Consider the following 20,915-nt stretch of genomic DNA (forward strand, 5'->3'; position numbering starts at 1 on the left):
AGGCAAAGATACTCAATTACAGAGTGTAGCTGTACGCTGATAACTCATGGAGAAGTTGATGTAAATTAAATTCACAGACACCTAATCCAGAATCTTAAGGCCAAAACTTACAGGAATAATTCGAGAGAATGATACGATTTCCCAGGCTAATGAATTTATTTTTGAGAATGGTCAATATCGTGGGTTTAAAGGGCGTAATAACCAGTTTTTTTAGACGTGTGGCGATAATTTTAGTGTGAGGGATCATGTTGGGAAAAAATTTCAAATTTTTTTTACGATAAAACAAAAATTTTGAGAAAAAAGGCACGAGACTAAATTAAGTTGTAAGACAGACGATGTGTTTAAAATATTTTTTTCAGAACAACTTTTGCTATCTGACGCAGATAATACGTCTGAAGAATCAAATCCGTGAATGTTCCACGTGGGAATATTTGATGGAGTGGAACAGCTTTACTTGAGGGAAATCAATAAACTTCATAAAAGAAAATTTAATATCTTGCACAAAAAATAGATTTTTGTTGTGATCATCAGAAATATCCCTAGGAATATTCGAACTGTCGGCAGGAAAAAATATAATCTATTGTACGACAATCATTTTATCTGATAGAACTCCATAGATTTATACCATAGAACGAATAAGTTGACGGGGGAAAGTATTTTTAAAAAAAATTCTCCCCTCAAGATTATTTTGTTTTGCCAACAACACAGTTTTCGGCAGAAAAAATTTAGTTTCCTCTTGAAATTATCATATGTTCTATGGGAATTATAGGTATTTATTGGAGAAAGATATACACTGTTAGAAATTTAGCAAAATTTCGTGGAAAATATTGTAGTACTTCTCATGAGAGTGACATTGAATCCGATTTAGAGGAAAAAGGATTATGAAATTTCAAGTTTTACGTAGATTTCAAGAAAATTCATGAGTTTTCAGTGGGAGTGAAATGGAAATTTCACAACTTAATTGAATTTCCACTGGAACATGAATATTCATAAACAAAATAACAAAATTTGAAATTTTCCCTGAATTTTCCTGATTTTTCTGAATTTTCGCAGAAAAATCAAGTACTCTATTGATTTCCGGATCATTTGAACAGAAAATCAATGGGACATTTGATTCTTCAGTGACAAGATTTCTTGAAATTCCAATGAAACTTGAACACGATAAAAATTTCCAGGATACGGCACGGAAACTTCAGATCAAAATTTTTAACAGTGTGAGATCATAAGTCTCAAAATAAACCTTATTATTTTTGGATGCAGATCGATAATTTATGATTAAACTACAAACCTGGAATAACGGTCGGACTAATGGCGAGAAAGTTAACGCAGGCAGCGCCAGTCCCATGCCCCATCAGTGTTACATTACCAGGATCACCCCCAAATTGTGCAATATTCTCCTGAACCCAGTGAAGCGCGGCGAGTTGATCCATCAGTCCGTAATTGGCAACTCTGGCTTTAGTTTGCGGTGAAATATTGGCATTCAGGAAGCCAAGAACCCCGAGCCGATAGTTCATCGTAACAACAACTTGATCCGTGTAGCTCGCCAGGACAGAGCCGTCGTATGGATTCCCCGAGCCCCAATCATAACTCTCACCGTGTATGTACAGAAGAACCGGATGTCTTCTACCGCTGTCTGAGGGCCCTGCAACAGAGAAACAATAGGGGGATGTATAAAACTTGTACAGAAGGTATGAAACTCTTCATTCTTGAGAGACGAAAAAAAGAGGTTTTCGGGTGCAGATCACGTACAACTAGTGATAGCGTCAGGGACGTTATCGACATCCTTCCGATAGTCGTAAAAGACTCTGGGGGGATGAATAAGAAAAAGAAATCGTGAGATGGAAGGGATGGGGAATGAAAAATTTACGAGTGCCAGTTGACTCGATCATTTCCGGATTTTTGTGATTGGTTCATTTCTGCTTCCGAATGGGAGATTTGTAATCGTTCAAATTTGAGATTTGGAGTTTTCGGTTGTATCACTTTTTCCACATACTTTTGAGAGTTCTGAATAGTCCGTCGCTTAAATAGTTGAAATAAACATTCACCCGGCTAAAAAATTCGATTTTGGAGAAAGTTGACTTTTCCCCTGGAAAAACGGAAAATTTGCCCCTTTGAAAATCTGAAAAAAAAAACTTTTTCAGTTTTCACTTTTTCCGCATACTTTTGAGAGTTCTGAATAGCCCATCGTTTAAATATTTGGAATCAACGTTCGCCCGTCTAAAAAATCCAATTTTGGCCAAAGTCGACTTTCCCCCTGGAGAAACGGAAAATCTGACCCTTTGAAAATCTGAAAAAAAAACTTTTTCAGTTTCCACTTTTTCCACATACTTTCGAGAGTTCTGAATAGCCCGTCGCTTAAATAGTTGGAATCAATCTTCACCCGGCTAAAAAATTCGATTTTGGTGAAAGTCGACTTCCCCCCTGGAAAAACGGAAAATTTGACCCTTTGAAAATCTGAGAAAATTTTTTTTTTCAGTTTTCACTTTTTCCGCATACTTTTGAGAGTTCTGGATAGCCCATCGTTTAAATAGTTGGAATCAACGTTCGCCCGTCTAAACAATTCGGTCTTGGCGAAAGTCCCCTTGGAAAAATCCAAGATCTGACCTTCTGGCTTCCGGGGTTTCATTGGCATTAGAATCGTTAGAAAATACAGAATCAACCTTCACTTGCCGAAAAAATTCAATTTTGGCGAAAATCGACTTTCACCCTGACCCTTGACCCACGGGAAAATGAAAATTTTTTTTCGTCTTTTCTGTCACCGCCGAGGGTTTCATTGGCATTAGGAGGCCAATAAATACAGAATCAACGTTCACTATTTTTTATTCAAACCCCGCTTGCAAACGGAGAGATGAGGGTGGCTAAAATATATTCTGCAACCCTCTCTCTTCGTTGGCTACAAATTCCAACCCGCCACATACATGCCTTCCCCTCCGGCCCCTCGTGAAATCCCGCGGTCTCGCTAGTATAGAGGAGGACTTCTCAGGGCCGAAAAGAACTGAGGATTCGAAAGGTCTTCGGAAAAGTACGTCGCAGAACTGATTAGGACTTACCAGGTCAAATCTAGGTCTGAAGAGATCTTGAAAGACCTGTGTACGTCCAATCAGAACCAAATCCTCGACTCGGGCCTATGACAGGGAAAAATTGAAGAAGAGAATAGTGGAATAAGAATAAAAAAGAATCTATTCGGAAGCAAATGGCTTATTTATTAGCAACAATAACTATTCATTTATTAAAAAAAGCAATTGTCCACGATGTGAACAAGTTGGAGATCATAATGAACATCGCTTTTATGACCCTCATGGCCCTCATGTTGCAGTTCAGTTCATTATTTCAATTCTCACTTTTTGAAATTAAAAATAATATGAAATAACACAAAAATCATCATTCCGGTATTTTCCTGTTTTTCCACGAGAAAACGAAATTCCGAAAAATATTTTGACTTTCGGAAACTGTAAACGTGAGAGAGTGCAGTCTCTCCGTGATTTACTGGTAAATGCGGACAGTGTCTGACCATAAAGCACATTTACTACTGAGTGTCTCGGTATATTCACGACTTGGGAGTACTGCACTCCTCCGAATTTTTCAGATGTAAGCTTCAGTCCGGATTCCGTAGAATGAAGGATAATTTCATTATCCTTGAATTCTGAATTCCAATTTCTTTCTGGCTTTCGCACATCAACCTTTTGATTGCCAACACGACATGAACGATATTCTCATTCTCCGGGAAAAGCCGCATCCCCTTTTTTCTTTAATATCTTCCCGTTCGATATCATGTTAGCGCCAGATGGTTTTCGGCGGCCTTTTTATTGTGAATATAAAACAGCACCTGATGTCCTTCGTCTGACCTTCCTGGCGAGTTCATTTTTTTGTGAAGATCGGAAACGTTGGGGTCGGAATGTGTGGGGAATGAATTATCTCGTGTGCTTTCAATGCAGAAATGTGTCTATTTTGAGATTGAACCAAGAGTGGAACCTAATATTCTAATAAAAATGAACAGCAGTTGAAAATTGAAAAAAACCAAAAGCTCCAAATCGTTAGGATCGATTCGCTATACGGAAAGAATATTAATTTATTTTTTACTGTGGGAACATGGTAATTCTTAATATGAGAAATAAAATGCTGAACTGTACCCGTTATACCCGAAAATTTACTGTTCAACATGTGAATTTTTAGAACAAATGAAAAACTACAACGTGCTAGATGAACAAATACGGCTGACAAAGCTGAAATATGGGAGGGTAGGGCAAAACGGACAAGGCGGGTAAAATGGACCACTGACAGAAAAGTGATAATTGTTGTTTTTCAATTTTTTTGAAAAAATTCGAATTCATTTGTGGTTTGAGGTGATTAGCAAATCTGATCAAATTACGCTTCAACGATGCTTCTTGTCTATAAAACTCCTGTGACGATTACGATCCAAGAAATTCAGTTTTAATTCAACACATTCAGTGTTCCTGATTTGAAGGAACGAAAACAAAAATTACTAATTTTTTGTCAGTGGTCCGTTTTGCCCTGCGGTTCGTGTTGCCCAACCCTCCCCTGTAATGAAATCTGTTGGAAAAACTACTGTTGAACACAGTAAAAATTGAGAGTCGGTATAGTAAAAAATTGTACCATGAAAGTTAAATTTCCAATTAACACGATTAAAATTAGGAAGATAAACATGAATTTTTTCTTCGTCGTTTAAAAAAGTGTTTAAAAAATATTCTCTCAAATATTCTCTCCCCTTTCAAAATGAACATTCGCGGAAGAGGACGAGGGGAGGGGATTTTTTGATGATTAATTTAATAATTAAAAATTGTCCAGTAATATTAACACTCGGCTTATTCAAAATGTAACTGTATTTAAAATTAATTTCTATTGCATTTCGTATTAATTAATGATTACATGCCGATGTCTGGAGCGAACATTCTCGATGAGATCCATCAACAAATAATTGTTGTATCAATTTTCGTCTAGAAGAAAAACCTTTTCCCCAATCGAAACGCATTCGCAGTCTCAACTAGCAATAGTTTCTCAAAAAAACCAGTGAAGGTACAATTTTATTGCTGAAAATTGGAGTTGACACCTTGCAATACAAACCTGACGAATGATAAATCCTTCACAATCCCGAGGACAATATTCGGTGGCCGAAAAAATGAGGATGAGCCTCTCGGCTTGTAAAATCTTTCTGATGGATGCAGAAGAGGACGAGGGGAGGGAATTTTTTGATGATTAATTTAAGAATTGAAAATTTGCCCAGTAATATTCACAATTGGCTCATTCAAAATTTAATTGCATTTAAAATTAATGATTATGCCGATGTCTGAAACGAATATTTACGATTAAAAAAAAAAAGCGAATATTCCAGAGGAGATCCATCAAAAAATACTTATTGTATCAATTTTCGTCTAGAAGAAAAACCTTTTCCCCAATCAAAACACATCTGCAGTCTCAACTATCAATATTTTCTCAAAAATACCAATGAAGTTATAATTTTATCGCTGAAAAATGGAGATTACACCTTACAATACAAACCTGACGAATGATAAATCCTTCACAATCCCGGGGACACTATTCGGTGGCCGAAAAAATGAGGGTGAGCCGGGAGGCTTGTAAAATCTTTCTGATGGATGAGGGGTAGAATTTCAAATCGATCATCGCCCAGAATTCTGTATCCGTCAGAACCCACGGGACATCTGTCCCCGAGCTGTTTTCCTCATTCAGTCCGAGAATACGTAGAATGCGATCGATGAGATCTTCAATATCAAATCACATGTATCTCGAATATCCTGATGAAATAAGCTAGATGATAATTGGAGATTGATGAATGCGGGCAGCCTGCCCCGTGCATAATATTATCAGAGTCAATCGAACAGAAATTAGTTGTTGTCAATTAACTCGGCTCTGATAGTCAACGAAATTAGTCTCATAATGCTGCATGCAGCGTGATGTTTAAGCTTTGACGTTATTCATTGTGAATGACGTATTGGCTATTTGGGGGTTCATCGATGATTCCCGTAAATTTGGATTGGATGTCTGATGAAACGAATGATGCAAGGATTCGTTCATTGCTACACACTGGAAGAATGATTCATTTATTCCAAACGAGATTTGTTAATTATTAAGGAGAGAGTACTATGAGTTTTTAATGTCGAGGGCTATCGGATTGAGATTTGTCATCTATTGACGATCGATTGTATAGTAGACTGTTGAAAATTTTCGATTGAATTTTCCGTGCCAAATTCCGGTAATTTTGATCGTGCTCAAGTTCCAATGAAATTTCAGGAAATGTTGTCATTGAAAAATCAAATATTCCATTGATTTTCTGTTCTAAGGATCGGGAAATCAATAAAATACTGGATTTTTCAGTTCAATCATTCTGTGAAAATTCAGAAAAATCGAGAAAATTGAGGAAAAAATTGAAAATTCATGTTTTTTTATTTCTGAATATTCATGTTCCACTGAAAATTCAATTAAGCTGTGAAATCAGGCAAATTTAAGTGAATATATTCTTGAAAATTGGAATTTTATTGATAAATAGCGTGATGACTGAACGTCAATCAAAGAAGAACGTCTCTACCTTCAGGATTGAGACCCTGATGATGAGAATGCTTCAACTTAATTTAATTCTCAATCAAATCTCAATCGATTGAGAAAAAAAAATTCTATTAAAAAATTTTTAGCTACAATTTTCTCGGAAATTCTAATCACATCGTAGTTCTGCTTAAATTTCAATGAATTTCGTAATAAAAAATTCGAAATTTTATAGAAAAATCAATGAAAACTGTAAATTTTAGTTCAATTACTCCATGAAAATGAATAGAAATCTGGAAAATTTAGGTGCATATATTCGTGAAAACTTGAATTTTACTGAATTCCCAATGAAATTCGAAATTTTACCATTTTTCAATCAATGAAAATCAATCAATCAAAACATGAATTGCGGTATCATATTACCACATAATTTAATTGAGGAAAAAAAATCACTATGAAAAAATTTTTGGCTACATCTTTCTCTGAAATTTTAATCACATCGTAGTTCAACTGATATTTCAAAGAATTTCGTAATTAAAAATGATAAAATTTATGCAAAAATCAATAAAAACTTTAAATTTTAGTGCAGCTATTCCATGAAAATGAATCGAAATCTGGAAAAAATTCAGGTGAATACATTCCGGAAAATTGAAATTTCATTGAATTCTAAATAAAATCTGATTTTCTATCATCTTTTCGCCTAAATCGAATTCAATATCACAATCCTGAAAATCAATGGTCAACTGTTGCTGAAACTGAAATTTTTTCCAAGTGTTCGTTACTAATTACCAATCATGAGTCCTTTCATCAATGCATCAATCAATTCCAAGAAATGCGCAATAAAAAAAACAAAAATAAAAATACAACTTTTGGGGTTGAATTTCCTGCAGGCACTGGACTGCGAGACGAGGAAAATTCCTTTTCCCTCTTTGGAAATGACTGGAGCTTCCCCCATCCTGTTCGAAAAACTTTCTTCGGATCCCCCTCCCTTAGCATTATTTTGCCATTTTTAACTGGACCGACAGGATGTAGCAAGACACCGGAGTGGAGTATACTAACTCCCGGGGCTTTGTTTCTTCCCTGCGTTTCCTTTCAGCCTCTTTTATTGGATCTTTTTACAAAGCAGGACGCCTTGATGTACCGGGGTTGGGTATTAGTTGGGCACTGTCCTGAGGCCTCTCGTGTGAAAACTCTCGCGAGAGAGGGAAATGGATGAAATGCCAGGTTGCATTATGACTCACTGTCACGGTTTTTTTCTTGGCCTCTGGATCTTACTTGAGATCATTCATCTCTTTCACGGGTAATAGTAAATAGGATTATGGGACGGATGGAGGAGGGGGTTTCATTTTGCTGCGATTAAAGGGGCATTTAAACATTTTGTCTGTTGGATTCTCCTTCATGACAGATAGTGTTTTGATTCTGAATGTAAGCTTTCAAACAGTTGAGGGGGAGACACTATTAAAAAATTTCATCTGAATTCTCTGTGACGAATTCGGAAAATTTTTATGGCGTTCAAGTTCCACTGAAATTTCAGGAAATTTTGTAATTGAAAAATCAAATATTTCATTGATTTTCTGGTCACATGATCTGGAAATCAATGAAATATTTGATTTTTCAGTTCAATTATTCTGTGAAAATTCAGCAGTCAGGAAAATTTAGGAAAAAATTGAAAATTCATGTCATTTTGTTTCTGCATATTCAGGTTTCACTGAAAATTCAATCAAGTTGTGAAATTTCCATCTCACTCCCACTGAAAACCCATGAATTTCCCTGAACTCTATTTAAAACGTGAAATTTCTGAACCATTTTTTCCCTAAATTCGATTCAATGTCACTCTGATGAGATTTACTATAATATCTTCTATGAAATTTCAAAAAATTTCCAACAGTGTAGGTGAAATTGGGAAGTCTTCGGTTAATAGAAATAACTATCGAGCAATTTTTTATGTATCATGGGGTATCTAAAAACCTACAAAAATTTCGTAACCAAATTTACCCTGTGCGTTAGACGAAAACATCGTTTTTGGTGTTTTTGCCTTTGAAATGCTCCTCGCACTATAATAGTCATCCGATTCTAACTTTTCGTTTCTCAAAATATTCGTTAGATTCCATAGAATAAAACGAGTCATTTTTTTTTCGATTATCTCAGTTGGATCATCGAAAAATTTACTGGAAACCGAGAAGAGATAAATTGACTCGGAGTCATCACGAGGACAGTCGACACTACTCATTTCGAGACCGAGACGAGACCAAAGATTTCCATGTTCATTCAGACCGAGATCATCTCTCCAAAGTTTTGTCTCGTGATGTCTCATAAGATGTCTGGCGGCATCACTACCTGAAATTAGTAAACAAGGTGCTGACGTCACCCTGCAATTGAGCCTTCGTGATGTTCGACCCTCTGCCGGCATTCAATAAATATTGAAAAATGAGACTACCTGTATTGCTGAAAATATGCACACACAGAAACCCAGAAAATAAAAATCAGGCCCGGTCGCGCGCTTCGCGCGCTCCCTCTTTAGGGTATGACCGGTAGGGGTTGGTGGAATTAGATGTGACCCATTACGGGTCGCACCAATAACTTCCCGACCATTTGTTTTTTCTTTCATTAATTTTTTTATTATGTATTTATTCAATCTTTTTCTCACATTTCTCCGAGAAAATACCCATAGAAGACAAGAAAATCCGTGCGCGTGCTCGCACTCACACACACTCCCATGCACACACATCGCCGTATTCCGCATCGAGAAAAGATGTAATTTATCAGAAAAGTAAAATTGTTTCTTGAATGTATATCGATTTCGAAAAAAGCTAGTGAACTGCTGATTAAATGTCTTCCAGTATTCCATGATTTGTGCGTTATATCAAGATTCATCGTTTCTAACAAAAAAAACTTGAAATCGCATCGTTATGCACGGAGAAATGGTCTCGTTTACAAAAAAACGCTAATTTTCGACTTTTTTCCAAATGTTTTTTGGAAAAAACTGGAGAAACGCTGAGACGATCGTCTCCATAATCTAATCAGGTTCAAGTCACATGAAAATACAGCGATTAAAAAAAAAAAAGTCAAATCGCATCGTTTGTTCAGGAGGAATCGTGGCACAAAATTTTTGTCACAGACGTACGCACACACATACACACATCCACACATACAGACAGGTACCTGAAAAGGGTCAGAAGTGGTTCCAAAGGTCATGAAACGTGGAGAAATGCTTAAATTTCCACATTCGATTTTCGGGGTCATTACAATAACTTCCTCCCTTCGGGTCGGGAAGTTAATAAATTTTTTCAGTAGAAAAAAGTATTTGCCCGGTATTCTCGAAAAATAGCCAATGGCCGGTTTATACCCAGTCTATACATTCGTCCATATCAATACATTTCATTCGTTACGTGTGCGATTGTGTACGTGTCGTTTTGATTCACACGCACGCGGATAAAACGTTCATACAGAGGAATCGAAGGGGTGAGAGGGTAGATGGAGACCAGGAAGCTCGAGTAATACTTTAATCCCGGGACAATGCCAGAGCTTTGCCAGGCCGTGGCGTATGCGCGCGTGCAACCCCTATCCCACTTCATCCCACAACTGCTTCAACCAAGTGGCCGTGTTCTAAATAACGCCCGCCAGTTCGGGGGAGGGTGAAAAAAATGAATGGGAAATTTCATGTTCCCTTTTTTTGCATGTATGACTATTTTCCGATGCGATGAAAAATCAATGAGTGAAGAGACTCAAATCGTCATTTTAAAAACGATGCGAAAATTATTTTACATAATTCTTTGGAATTACCGTTTATTTTTAGCACTGGTTCGTTTCAAAATGAAATATTCATTTAGGTTCCGAAAAATTTGTTAAGTGCTCGAAATTTTTACATGAATTATTTAATTTATAATTATATATTATTCAAATTGATTATATCTCGTGAAATGGCCAAGCGATGTCAATAATATTTGAATACCCATTTGCAAATATTGTTCATTTTTATTCAATTTATTTTATGAATTTTAAGGATTAAAAACGACACAAAAATTATTTCAAATAATAATTTGGAATTATTATATATTTTTATGATTAATTCGGCTCAAAATTGATTTATTTTATAAAAAAATTTTTGATTCTTCGAAATTGATATTTCAATTATTCAATTCATAATTATATAATATTGAAATTAATCTCCATTGCATCATAAATGAACTCATTGGCTTCGAACATTGACATTGAAAGTAAAATAACAAATTGCATCAATCCGTTATCGTTTAATTATTTCTGTTATCTTGAAAAAAACTCAATTAAATTGTTAGATTATGTACATGTCAATTAATAATTGAATAACATTTTATCCAATATCTCCCCCAGCCCTTCGACATGACAATTCTCACTCATAAAATCTCTAATCACAGTTCATGAACTGAGTACCCATTAACACGGCTCTCGCGCCAATAAAAATTCCCGATAAAAAACCGTAAAGACCGACGAAACTGCTGAGAAGTCAAGTGAGTTGCAGTAAAATAATGGAAAACCAGGGTAATTCCATTTCGCCACTTTTAACAGCGATTTAAAATGCTCGTATATGGCCGTAGCACATTCACCATGACGAGAGTGACAGTAAAGATTCTCGGGATGTGGAGGGGAAGTAGTCATTCCAGGAATCGCTCGTCACGGCCTCTTCGCTGATATTAAATCCCGCTGTACAAGGTAATTTGAATGGGATTTCCAGATGTCGCTGGTTATAGGAGCTATTTCTGTTCATTTCCACTGGTGAATCTCGTCGTCTACGATGTATTCAAGGATGATGTCTGTGCCCGTTTCTCTTTGCGCACGGTTTAATCCTGTGGTTGGGTTATTTCGTCACTCCGCACAATTTCGCACTAGGGATGGGAATGCATTATCATGCGGACAACAGATCAATGCAATTTGTTTTCATGAGTACAAAACTATTGAAGATCTGCGGACGGTTGACTGGTAATTTTCAGAAGAGTGACATTGAATGCGATTTAGGGAGAAGAGCAGGTGAAATTTCAAATTTCACTGAGAATTTTTCCCATCCAAATTTTAGAGAATAGAATTGCACTATTCGACTGTTATTTTGTGTAGTCAACACGGTATTCAACTGATAATTTTTGATAATTCGACTGGTACTTTTTCGTAATGTAGTATACTAATTTGAAAATTCTAGCTGAGCGCGATTAGCTGAGGAAATTTTTCTCATTTTTTTATTATGCAAATATTTGATAACAACAAGTAATCTCAACAAAAATTGTCAATTTTCTCCCGTGGAAACATCGTTAAAAAAATCCAAATCATTTCCAATTGAATTCTTAAAATATTTCGACCCCAAAATTTAAGATTCTTCAAATTTTCAGGTGGTCCATAATTGAATGGAGTGGTAAATGTATTTTCGTTATACATTGCCACATCCATTGCGCCCTTCTCGATAGCAGAAAAATATCTTCATCAGTTATTATTGGCTATTTTATCAGCCTCCGCGTTTGTGGGTAATGCCGCCCAGGGTTTCTATAGGGCTGCTAGACTCTGCAGCTAGAGGGCGGTCGAGTGACAGCTGGATTGTTTGGGGTAGTCGGTGGCCACTGGAACATCGGGTAAATTCAGGATAATTTATTATTATTCACGTGAAATCTTTCTCAAAATGGAGCCAAAAAATGGAAACGCAGGATGAAAATAGGAAGAATTATAACAGTTGGTGTGCATTGCTCAAAAAAGTCATCAAAACAAGGCGGGCGGTATTGGACACATGCCGAGCGGTATTACCCTCAAAGTTCGACTCCATCGCTCACTGGCCGATGGCAACTGAATTACATAATTAAATATGTTTAATGTTAATAAAAAATCTGCCCTCTCCACATCTTCGCGTAAACACCTCGAAGAATCCATTCTAACCGTGTATGACTCCTTGTCTGAATCTGATTCAGACACTTTTTGATATATGAAAAATGTCTACAAAATGGAGCCCAGTGTCTGAAAAATGTCGACCAAAACACTTGAAATTCAGGCATTAATTTTTGCAGTGTTATGACCCTTCCGAGCCTTCTCGTAACCCTTATGAACCTCATAACTCTCAAAATCACCGAGAGAGTTTTGGTTTACAGCTGATAGACAATTCACTCACCTAAAAAAATCCCTAGAATGGAGAACGAATGGGCGAATTGAGCCGAGGGGAGAGGGTATAAAAACGTCGGAGGTGTTTTCATGGGTCCATAAAACCGGATTTTTGATCCCCCAGCCGACCGCAAAAACCTTCATAACCACTGGTTATAAACTGCGAACGAAGTTGAAGCATTCTGATTGCCACTTCTGCTTGAAATTCTGTATCACGTTGGGACACTTGAGAAGCGCTATTCGACGCGTTTGAGATGCGTTGCAGATGTCCTCCCCCTGGAGGTGGGTAAAAAGAAGTGGAATGGAACCGGTCAGGCGTGGCTGGAAGCCGATTGGAACGCCACTTTCATTTTTTTCATCCTACCTATCAAATTTATTACTTCACAGAAATGTCAACATAAAATTGCACTTTATTTATGATCCTCGCGACCCTTGTGACCCTTGTGACTGAGTCTGATCCTCATCAATTTATGGAATACTAGAAAAGGAACGCTATACTTAGACTAGTAGTTCATTGTTTTTTTTATCCTTCCATTTATTTTTGAAAATAATAAAAGTAACAATAAACAATCAAAGAAACATATAATCTAATGTCACGTTTCTACCATGACTTTTTACAGCTAGAATTATATTATTTCACATTAACGATTACTTTATGTCGCAAGATAGTTAAATTGTTCCATAAAGTATGCAGAACAAAATTTATTTATTAGTTGATCTTAAGTGAAGATCCTGGATTATACAAATCTTTTTTTATATGCTGTTGAAGATCTCAATTGGCCTCTGATGGCATTTGCCATACAGCCCTTGGTTATTACTTATAACCTTGATCCTTACCATCACCTCATGCCTTGATTCCGACTCTAAAATTATATCGAAACTGCCCGATTGGTCAATGGGATGCGTGAAGTTAGTGACTGAAGAAATGGCGGGATTTTTAAATTCGTCAAACTCACCAATTATTCTCTGTGTCATGATTATTAATTTTCTAATGTTTGTCATGCGCGTTTTCCTAGAAAATCAATTTACAACATTTCTAATGCATTCGTGAATACATGAAATATAATGAATTCCACTTTTTTACTTTCACATCAAATAATGAATTTTTCATGATTTGAGCGCGCGCTCGATCTAGTCGAATCAAAAGTGAAATAGACAATAATCCATAATAATAATATTTCAACGCCAGCATAAAGTGTTTCACTTAACTTTTTCAAACTTCCCAGTGAATAAACGTGCAGTCAACTGGGGATGAGTATAACGGCAAGTAACGTAAATCCATGTTTACTATGCTAATACCCGGAAAACTTGGGTGCATGAAAGGATACGGTGAGACGTACTCTATCAAATATTCACGGGGCCACTTCCCCGAGGTTAGTGGCAAGAATGAGGCCAGAGAAAGTCACAAGAGACGACGATGATAGGTAGTTGTATTTATTTTTATACATAGAACCACTGGGTATTCATGGGGTTTTGAATAGCATGCTGGCAATTAACTCGACTAATCGTCTTGGGATCAGTGCTTTTCATCAACACCTTTCATTCTTCTCGACCTCCTTTTACCTGCCTTTTATACAGCCCTTTATTCACGTTTGAGGGGAAGAAATTTCCTTTTTAATGACCCTTTTATTCTCGAGATTCATTTTTTTACTTCCGAATGAAGCTTTGTAATCGTTCAAATTTAAGTTTTGGATTTTTTGTAGTACAGCAACCCGTTGTGATCAAAACAATCTGAAAATTCAATTTTTAGAGCCTGCCAGTCTGTTACCAAATCCTTCTCCAATTGTTTTTTTCTCCGATATCTCATATACGCATTTTGACTAAAAATATTGTTATATATTCACAAAGGGAATTACTTCTCAAAATATCGTATGGAAATCTTTTTTAAACAACAGAACCCGTTATGAATAATTGTCTTAAAATTTAATTTCATAAAACAAAATATAAAATTAAATAAAAGTCGTGTTAGCGCAGGAGTATTGTTTCATCGTAGAACAGAATATTGAACTCATTATCTTGAAAGTATTTACGAAATGATCCAAATTATTAATTTCCAACAAATATCATGGATTTGTCGTTCTAAAGCTAAAAAATATCAACGCAAAATGATACATTTGAGTATTTCGCATCCAGTGCAAGATAAAAACAGAAAACTTGTAAATGCTCCTGCAATGAGACCCTTATACCAGGGTCCTACTCCCTGAAGGCTGTGTGGATGCATCAAAACATTCAATCTATCCAAAATTTAAATTAATTACTCGGTCTCGGTAAATACTCAAGTGAATCGACCTCAATTCAACTCAAATTTATATCAAACATTGAATCCGCGTCATTGTATTCCAAACTATTATTGTTACTAAATGAATTTATCATCCTAGTTTTCCTTTGAAATAGAAACTTGAAATCATAAGTATCCTCGTTGTTTTTATCAAATAATGTTTTAAATTATATTTAAAACAACAAAAGAATAATAACAAAATCAAACCGAATTCAAATAATAAATCCCATTGAAAATTATATAAATCTTGAATTAAATCGAGGTATTAATTACAAAACCAATAACGAATCTTTCAATTCCTTCCAAAATAATATAATAATAAATAAACAACCATCGCATATTAGTCGCACATTTTCCTGCGTGAGTTTTATCAGATAGTGTTTTCATTAATTATCATAATCCCAACAATAGGAAATATAATTCAGTTGAACAAAATAATATAAAACGATAAATGATATACGATGGAAGGAAATAATGTGATCACATTATAAATCTATTATCAAGAATAGCTAGGCTAATAGACGAGCAAAGCAATTTGCCACTTGTTTTCGAACAGTGAAAGGAGAAAGAATAACTAGCAGAGATGTTTTCCAGTGTTTAAGTGTTCAAACCGAATTCAAATAATAAATCCTATTGAAAATTATATAAATCTTGGATTAAATCGAGCTATTAATTACAAAACTAATAATGAATCTTCCAATTCCTTTCAAAATAATATAATAATAAATAAACAATCATCGCATATTAGTCGCACATTTTCCTGCGTGAGTTTTATCAGATAGTGTTTTCATTAATTATCATACTCCCAACAATAGGAAATATAATTCAGTTGAGCAAAATAATATAAAACGATAATTGATATACGATGGAAGGAAATAATGTGATCACATTACTAATCTATTATCAAGAATAGCTAAGCTAATACACGAGCAAAGCAATTTGCCACTTGTTTTCGAACAGTGAAAGGAGAAAGAATAACTAGCAGAGATGTTTTCAAGTGTTGATGAGGTGCGAATAATTTTCAAGTATTTTCACTCATTCCAGAAAGCCTTTGATCTAAAACTGACTCCGTTAGCTGGAGTTTCGGGAAAAATAATGATATTTCTTTCTCCATTACGTGGAGCCGGAGAACTGAGACATTTTCACCGCAAAGGAGCTTCAAAAGTGTGGTATTCGTCTCGTTAAGTGTCCAACTTCACTCGAGTGTTTTTTCATGCAGTGTTGGGAGAAATGAGGTTACCATCCATCCACTTCTTGCTCTTCACGAACCGCCAAGAAGTTTGGCAACGTCGGAAACTAGTGTAGGGTTGGCATAACGATGGATGGGACTGTTGGTGTACGTCATTGAGGAGTGTAGACTGTTTGGTGTCGGACGGATTGTGTGACAATTGATGATCATCTCGATTTCGAAGCGGTTCAGGTGGTGAATACGCCTGGGACTTTTTGATAACTAGGAAAACACCCAGCGCCTAATTAAGGATGTTTAACCTCACGCACGAAATATTTAATAGAAAAACCTATCGCATTCGTTAGAAAATTCTATTGAATTTTTATTAGTCTTTCTATTAGTTTTTGGCTGATTCTATTGACATGTTCAATAGAAAACATTCAGTAGAAAAAGTCAATAGAATTCGATTTTTCTATATAACTTACTCTTTTCATATATTTTCTATAGAATTTGCCGGACTCGATTTTTCTAATTTTTTTTCATTCTATTTTTCTTTTCTTCTCACCAAGAAAATCAAACGAAAAAACTTAGAAAATTTGAGCCGAGGTAATTCTATAGAAAATATCTCAATAGAATGAGTTATATAGAAAAATTGAACTCTATTGACTTTTTCTACTGAATATTTTCTATTGAACATTGAATCGGCCAACAACTAATAGAACAGTTCAATAGAAATTCAATAGAATTTTCTAACGAATTCGATAAGTTTTTCTATTAAATTTTTTCGTCCGTGCTATCAAGTGGACAATTCAGTTGAAAAGAAAAATAACATTGACCAAATGAATCATTCATCTTACAAATTATTTTTCTCATTAAATTAGAAGTGTTGGATGGAAAAAAATATACTTGAATTGAGTGTAAAATATACTTGATTCAATACTCAATTCAAGTATATTTTTTTCCGTGTATGGTGTACTCTTTCGGTCTCAAAAACAATAAGCAATATAAATGATGTTTTCCGTCATGAATATCATATTAAACTGTTAATTTTCTTAATTTTATCATTATACTTCATGTGTATTTAATTTGATCCTGTAATTGCCCATGCGCAGCTGGATCTGGATGAAATAAAAATGAAATGAAATGAAGAAGCAGGGATAGCAAAATTTGTAATATTTTATTACGATTAATAGCGTAGCCCTTAATTAGATAACATCACTCTTGAAAATTTTTGAGTACTCAATCATCATCAATTCAAATATTCAAATTTTCAACTATTTTATCAATCAATAATTTGAGCTAGGAAGATTGACGATTACTTGTGTAATCGGAAATCCCCTTTCAAGAAATTTGAATTATTCACTTAGTAGTAAATTTACAGCTTTATATTACCAAATTTTAAATACAACATTATTCGTATAAAATCAAATTAGCAACATTATATTATTTGAAAAATTGAATCACCATATTTTAAACCATCAATAATGTAAGGGTGAAATCCTTGTAATATTACAGAAATTTAATATTGATGCGGATCCCTGTGAAGAAGATTGTCACTGGTCATCAAAAGAACATATCCCCGAAAAGTCTCTTTCAGAAGATTGTTCTACCAATTTTTCCTTCAAAACGAAGCCATCCACAATTATGAAAATTACTTTCCCTTCAGAAAGAGTGAATTCTCTAATTGGGATTCACATTGATGACGAGAATAATGACTTCCTGGCTCTCAGTGACACCCACGCCATGGATATTATCTCTGAAAGACTGAAAGTAGAAAAAAAGCTCGTGCAATCAGAGCCCAATGGTCCCAGAAGTGCATTTATTCCTGATTGGGCACTGTTCGAGGAGTGAAATCGATATTGGCCTATAACCGTGAACAGTATCTTTCATTTTGTCTTCATCCACCGACTTGTGTATTGCATTAGTGTGAGGGTATATAGAAGGATCTCTTACCCTAATGGCATTGCTATTTGCTCGTCTACTTCCAAGTGTCTCGCGAGGCTCGTCTTCCCTGATCCTCAAACTGGTAAAGGTATTTGGGTATGCTCATTGATGACGAAGATTATGTGTGCATGGAATTTCAACTGTCTGAGGCAAGTGTTTGGTATTGATGGAACTGAGAGTTCTTGGAAGTCACCGAAGTGAACGGGACTCCCCTTTTTGTTTCTGATTGCTTGGCGTTTATGACACTGATAGCAAAAATTAATTTAATCGAGGTGTTTCGCATTGGAACAAGTATTATACAGTTCAACATATTCAGAAACAATAATATCTTACGATCCCGAGGGGGTTGGGTCCGGTTAATATTTGGAATAAATCACGTACGACAATTACGAAATCATACTCTTTCATTTTACTCTCATTCCGCGAAGTTGAAATCAAATACGTTCATTCTGATACGGAAGGCATCAGACGAATGGTGATAATGGCTGTCGTCAAGTTACTGGCCCAAAGACAACAGTCCCTCGAGTATTTATTTCTTGGAGAGGCTCCGGCGTGTCGGCGCTACTTAAGTTTGCACATATTTCAGAACAAGTTGGATAATTATGCTCAATTTTTTGGGACGTAACATTACAGTGAATATCCATTATTCCTTCTGGGATACATTTATTGGCATCAAAGACATATTGGATTGGAGTCAGCGATCACTGAGTATTTGGAATCATTAAAAGCACAGACGATTAGTAAAAGCTGTCGTAAATCGCAGTAGACAAGGATCATGAGGGTCAGATAGATATCGCAAGAAGAGTCAAAAGTGCCATGAGAACAGTCATAAGAATCAATGACCAAAAAACTTTTCCTAAAATTCTTTTTCGTCTTTCTTGATTCGTCCAATAAATTCATCACAATTTCTATCCAATCATTATCCTCCTCTTGAGTCTTTGTAAACTCGATATTTCAACGAATCTCCACTGTTTCGGTCCATGGGAGTGCGAAAAAACGTATTTAATGCGATTAGTGATTCAACTGAATGGTCCGATGGAATGGATCCTTTTATGAAGTAGTCCCTGCTCACGGAGCCATGAATCGTAGCTACATGATGGACGATTGAAGATATAAAACGGAATGTTACAGTACATCGGATATAATGGAAAACGATGGGGAGGAGAATAATGGATAACAAAAGGGTTTCTCATTGTGTGCGTGCTTCAGAGGTATCGAGACTCATGTTGAAATCATCCATATGGAGAGACTATTCTGTTCGATTTTATCCTCACTTTGATGGGGTGAATTCCCTCGTCGTTTCGTGACTCCAGGTTTGAGGAGATGCTGTCAGTGGAGTTCATGGAGATTGTGGTGACAATTGCTGATGGGTTTTCTCAGGAGTATGAATAGTCATCAGCCATATTTCATGGGATCATATCCTGACCGATTCTCCTAAAAGTCAGGAAATGAAAACCTTCAGCTCTTGCTAATGAAGTCTATCGTCCGGAAGCTGAAGTTCCAACTCTCATTCTGAAGTTTTACAGGCAAAATCCGGTTATGCTCCCTCTTGTTTTTTCCAATTTGGGTAGTAAAAGTTGGCCTGAGTCTCGCTTTTGCCTCAATTTCCGAGTTTTTGTGGTCTCTTTTCAGTCTCTTTTACCCCTATTCCATTCCATCCCCGTGCGTTAGTACTTGCTGTCGACGTAGGTCCGTTTCGGCGCTTGTTCACGATAATGTATCACGAGTTATGACGCACGAGTACACCCACTATAGTCGTAATTCACTTTGAAAACTCGGACAGAATTTTGGGATAAATCAGTTTTGGTTGGGGGATGGAGTATGTGACATGCTCTTCTTCGTGGGGAGAAACATCCATTGGTCGAGTCTCAGCTTGTGGCAATGGAACAGCGTGTTTCGGGAGACTTTTACGACGGAAATTAATGACAGAATTCGAATGTCAGTAATTCGAAGAGGACAGAGGATAATCCGATCATTTCTGCATCATTTTCAGGGTTTTTAGACCTTTGGAGTGAGATGAAATTCATAGGATTTTTTTTTGGGTGGAAATGTCATGAAAAGGGTCACAAGGGTCTGACTTTGTGGAAGCCAAAATTTTTTTCTGCTGCTAATGTGCATAAAACTGTAAATTGAAAAATAAATAATCCACAAAGTAATGTTCCTTCATTCGTATTTCCTTTTGATTCGTATTTGAAAGAATTTGAAGGAATTCTCGATTTACGAAACTCAAAGGTGCAATCTCTTATTCATGTGCTCATCTTTTAGGCAAAGACTTAGAGTCTCGAAGCCTGGATTGGGTTGTTTTTGCATTTTTGATGATTTATCCGTTTTCTTTCAATTTATGAAGTTTTGAATTTATTTAGAGGGTCGGGGTGATATGGGAGTGGGAGGTATCTAATAAATTCAAAAAGAATGCAATTGTATCATTGCACGATGAGAAAGGCGTGAATACCTCAAATATTGTGAATAATTCGAAGAGGACAGAGTGTGATCTGATCATTTCTGCGTCATTTTTCCAAGTTTTCTTTGAGCTGAAATGTTATAAAAAGGGTCACAAGAGTCTGACTTTGTCGATACGAAAACTTTCTTTGCTGTTAATGTGCATAAAACTGTAAAATGAAAAAAAAATCCGTCATCTTCCTCCATCCGTATTTCTTTTTGATTCGTATTGCTTTAAAAGAATTCTCGATTTCGCAGAATCAGAGGTCAAATCTCTCATTGATGGGCACATTTTTGAAACAAAGAGTTACAGTATCGAATAATGTTTCAATTTGAGGCACTAAGAATGACTAGAATTTAGAGCCACGAACGGTTCAAGGAAGCAGACAAAAGTACACTTATTTCAGGCATTCATTTTTCTGCCGTGTGAATAATTCTATTTTGTTCGTTTTGTTTTTT

The 20,915-nt window shown here is 35.9% G+C and overlaps 1 protein-coding gene across 1 annotated transcript in view; it reads right to left on the reverse strand.

Moving 5' to 3' along the window:
- LOC107036143 (neuroligin-4, Y-linked) overlaps positions 1-20,915 on the reverse strand; it is a 230,211-nt gene that overhangs the window by 106,702 nt on the left and 102,594 nt on the right. Inside the window, exon 3 of the mRNA XM_015253888.1 lies at positions 1,289-1,642. Within this exon, the coding sequence (XP_015109374.1) occupies positions 1,289-1,642 (354 nt within the window). The remainder of the gene's footprint in view (positions 1-1,288; positions 1,643-20,915) is intronic.

The sequence above is a fragment of the Diachasma alloeum genome, unplaced genomic scaffold (genome assembly GCF_001412515.2).
Source record: "Diachasma alloeum isolate Michigan unplaced genomic scaffold, Dall2.0 Dall_scaffold_00206, whole genome shotgun sequence".
NCBI classification, from domain to species: domain Eukaryota; kingdom Metazoa; phylum Arthropoda; class Insecta; order Hymenoptera; family Braconidae; genus Diachasma; species Diachasma alloeum.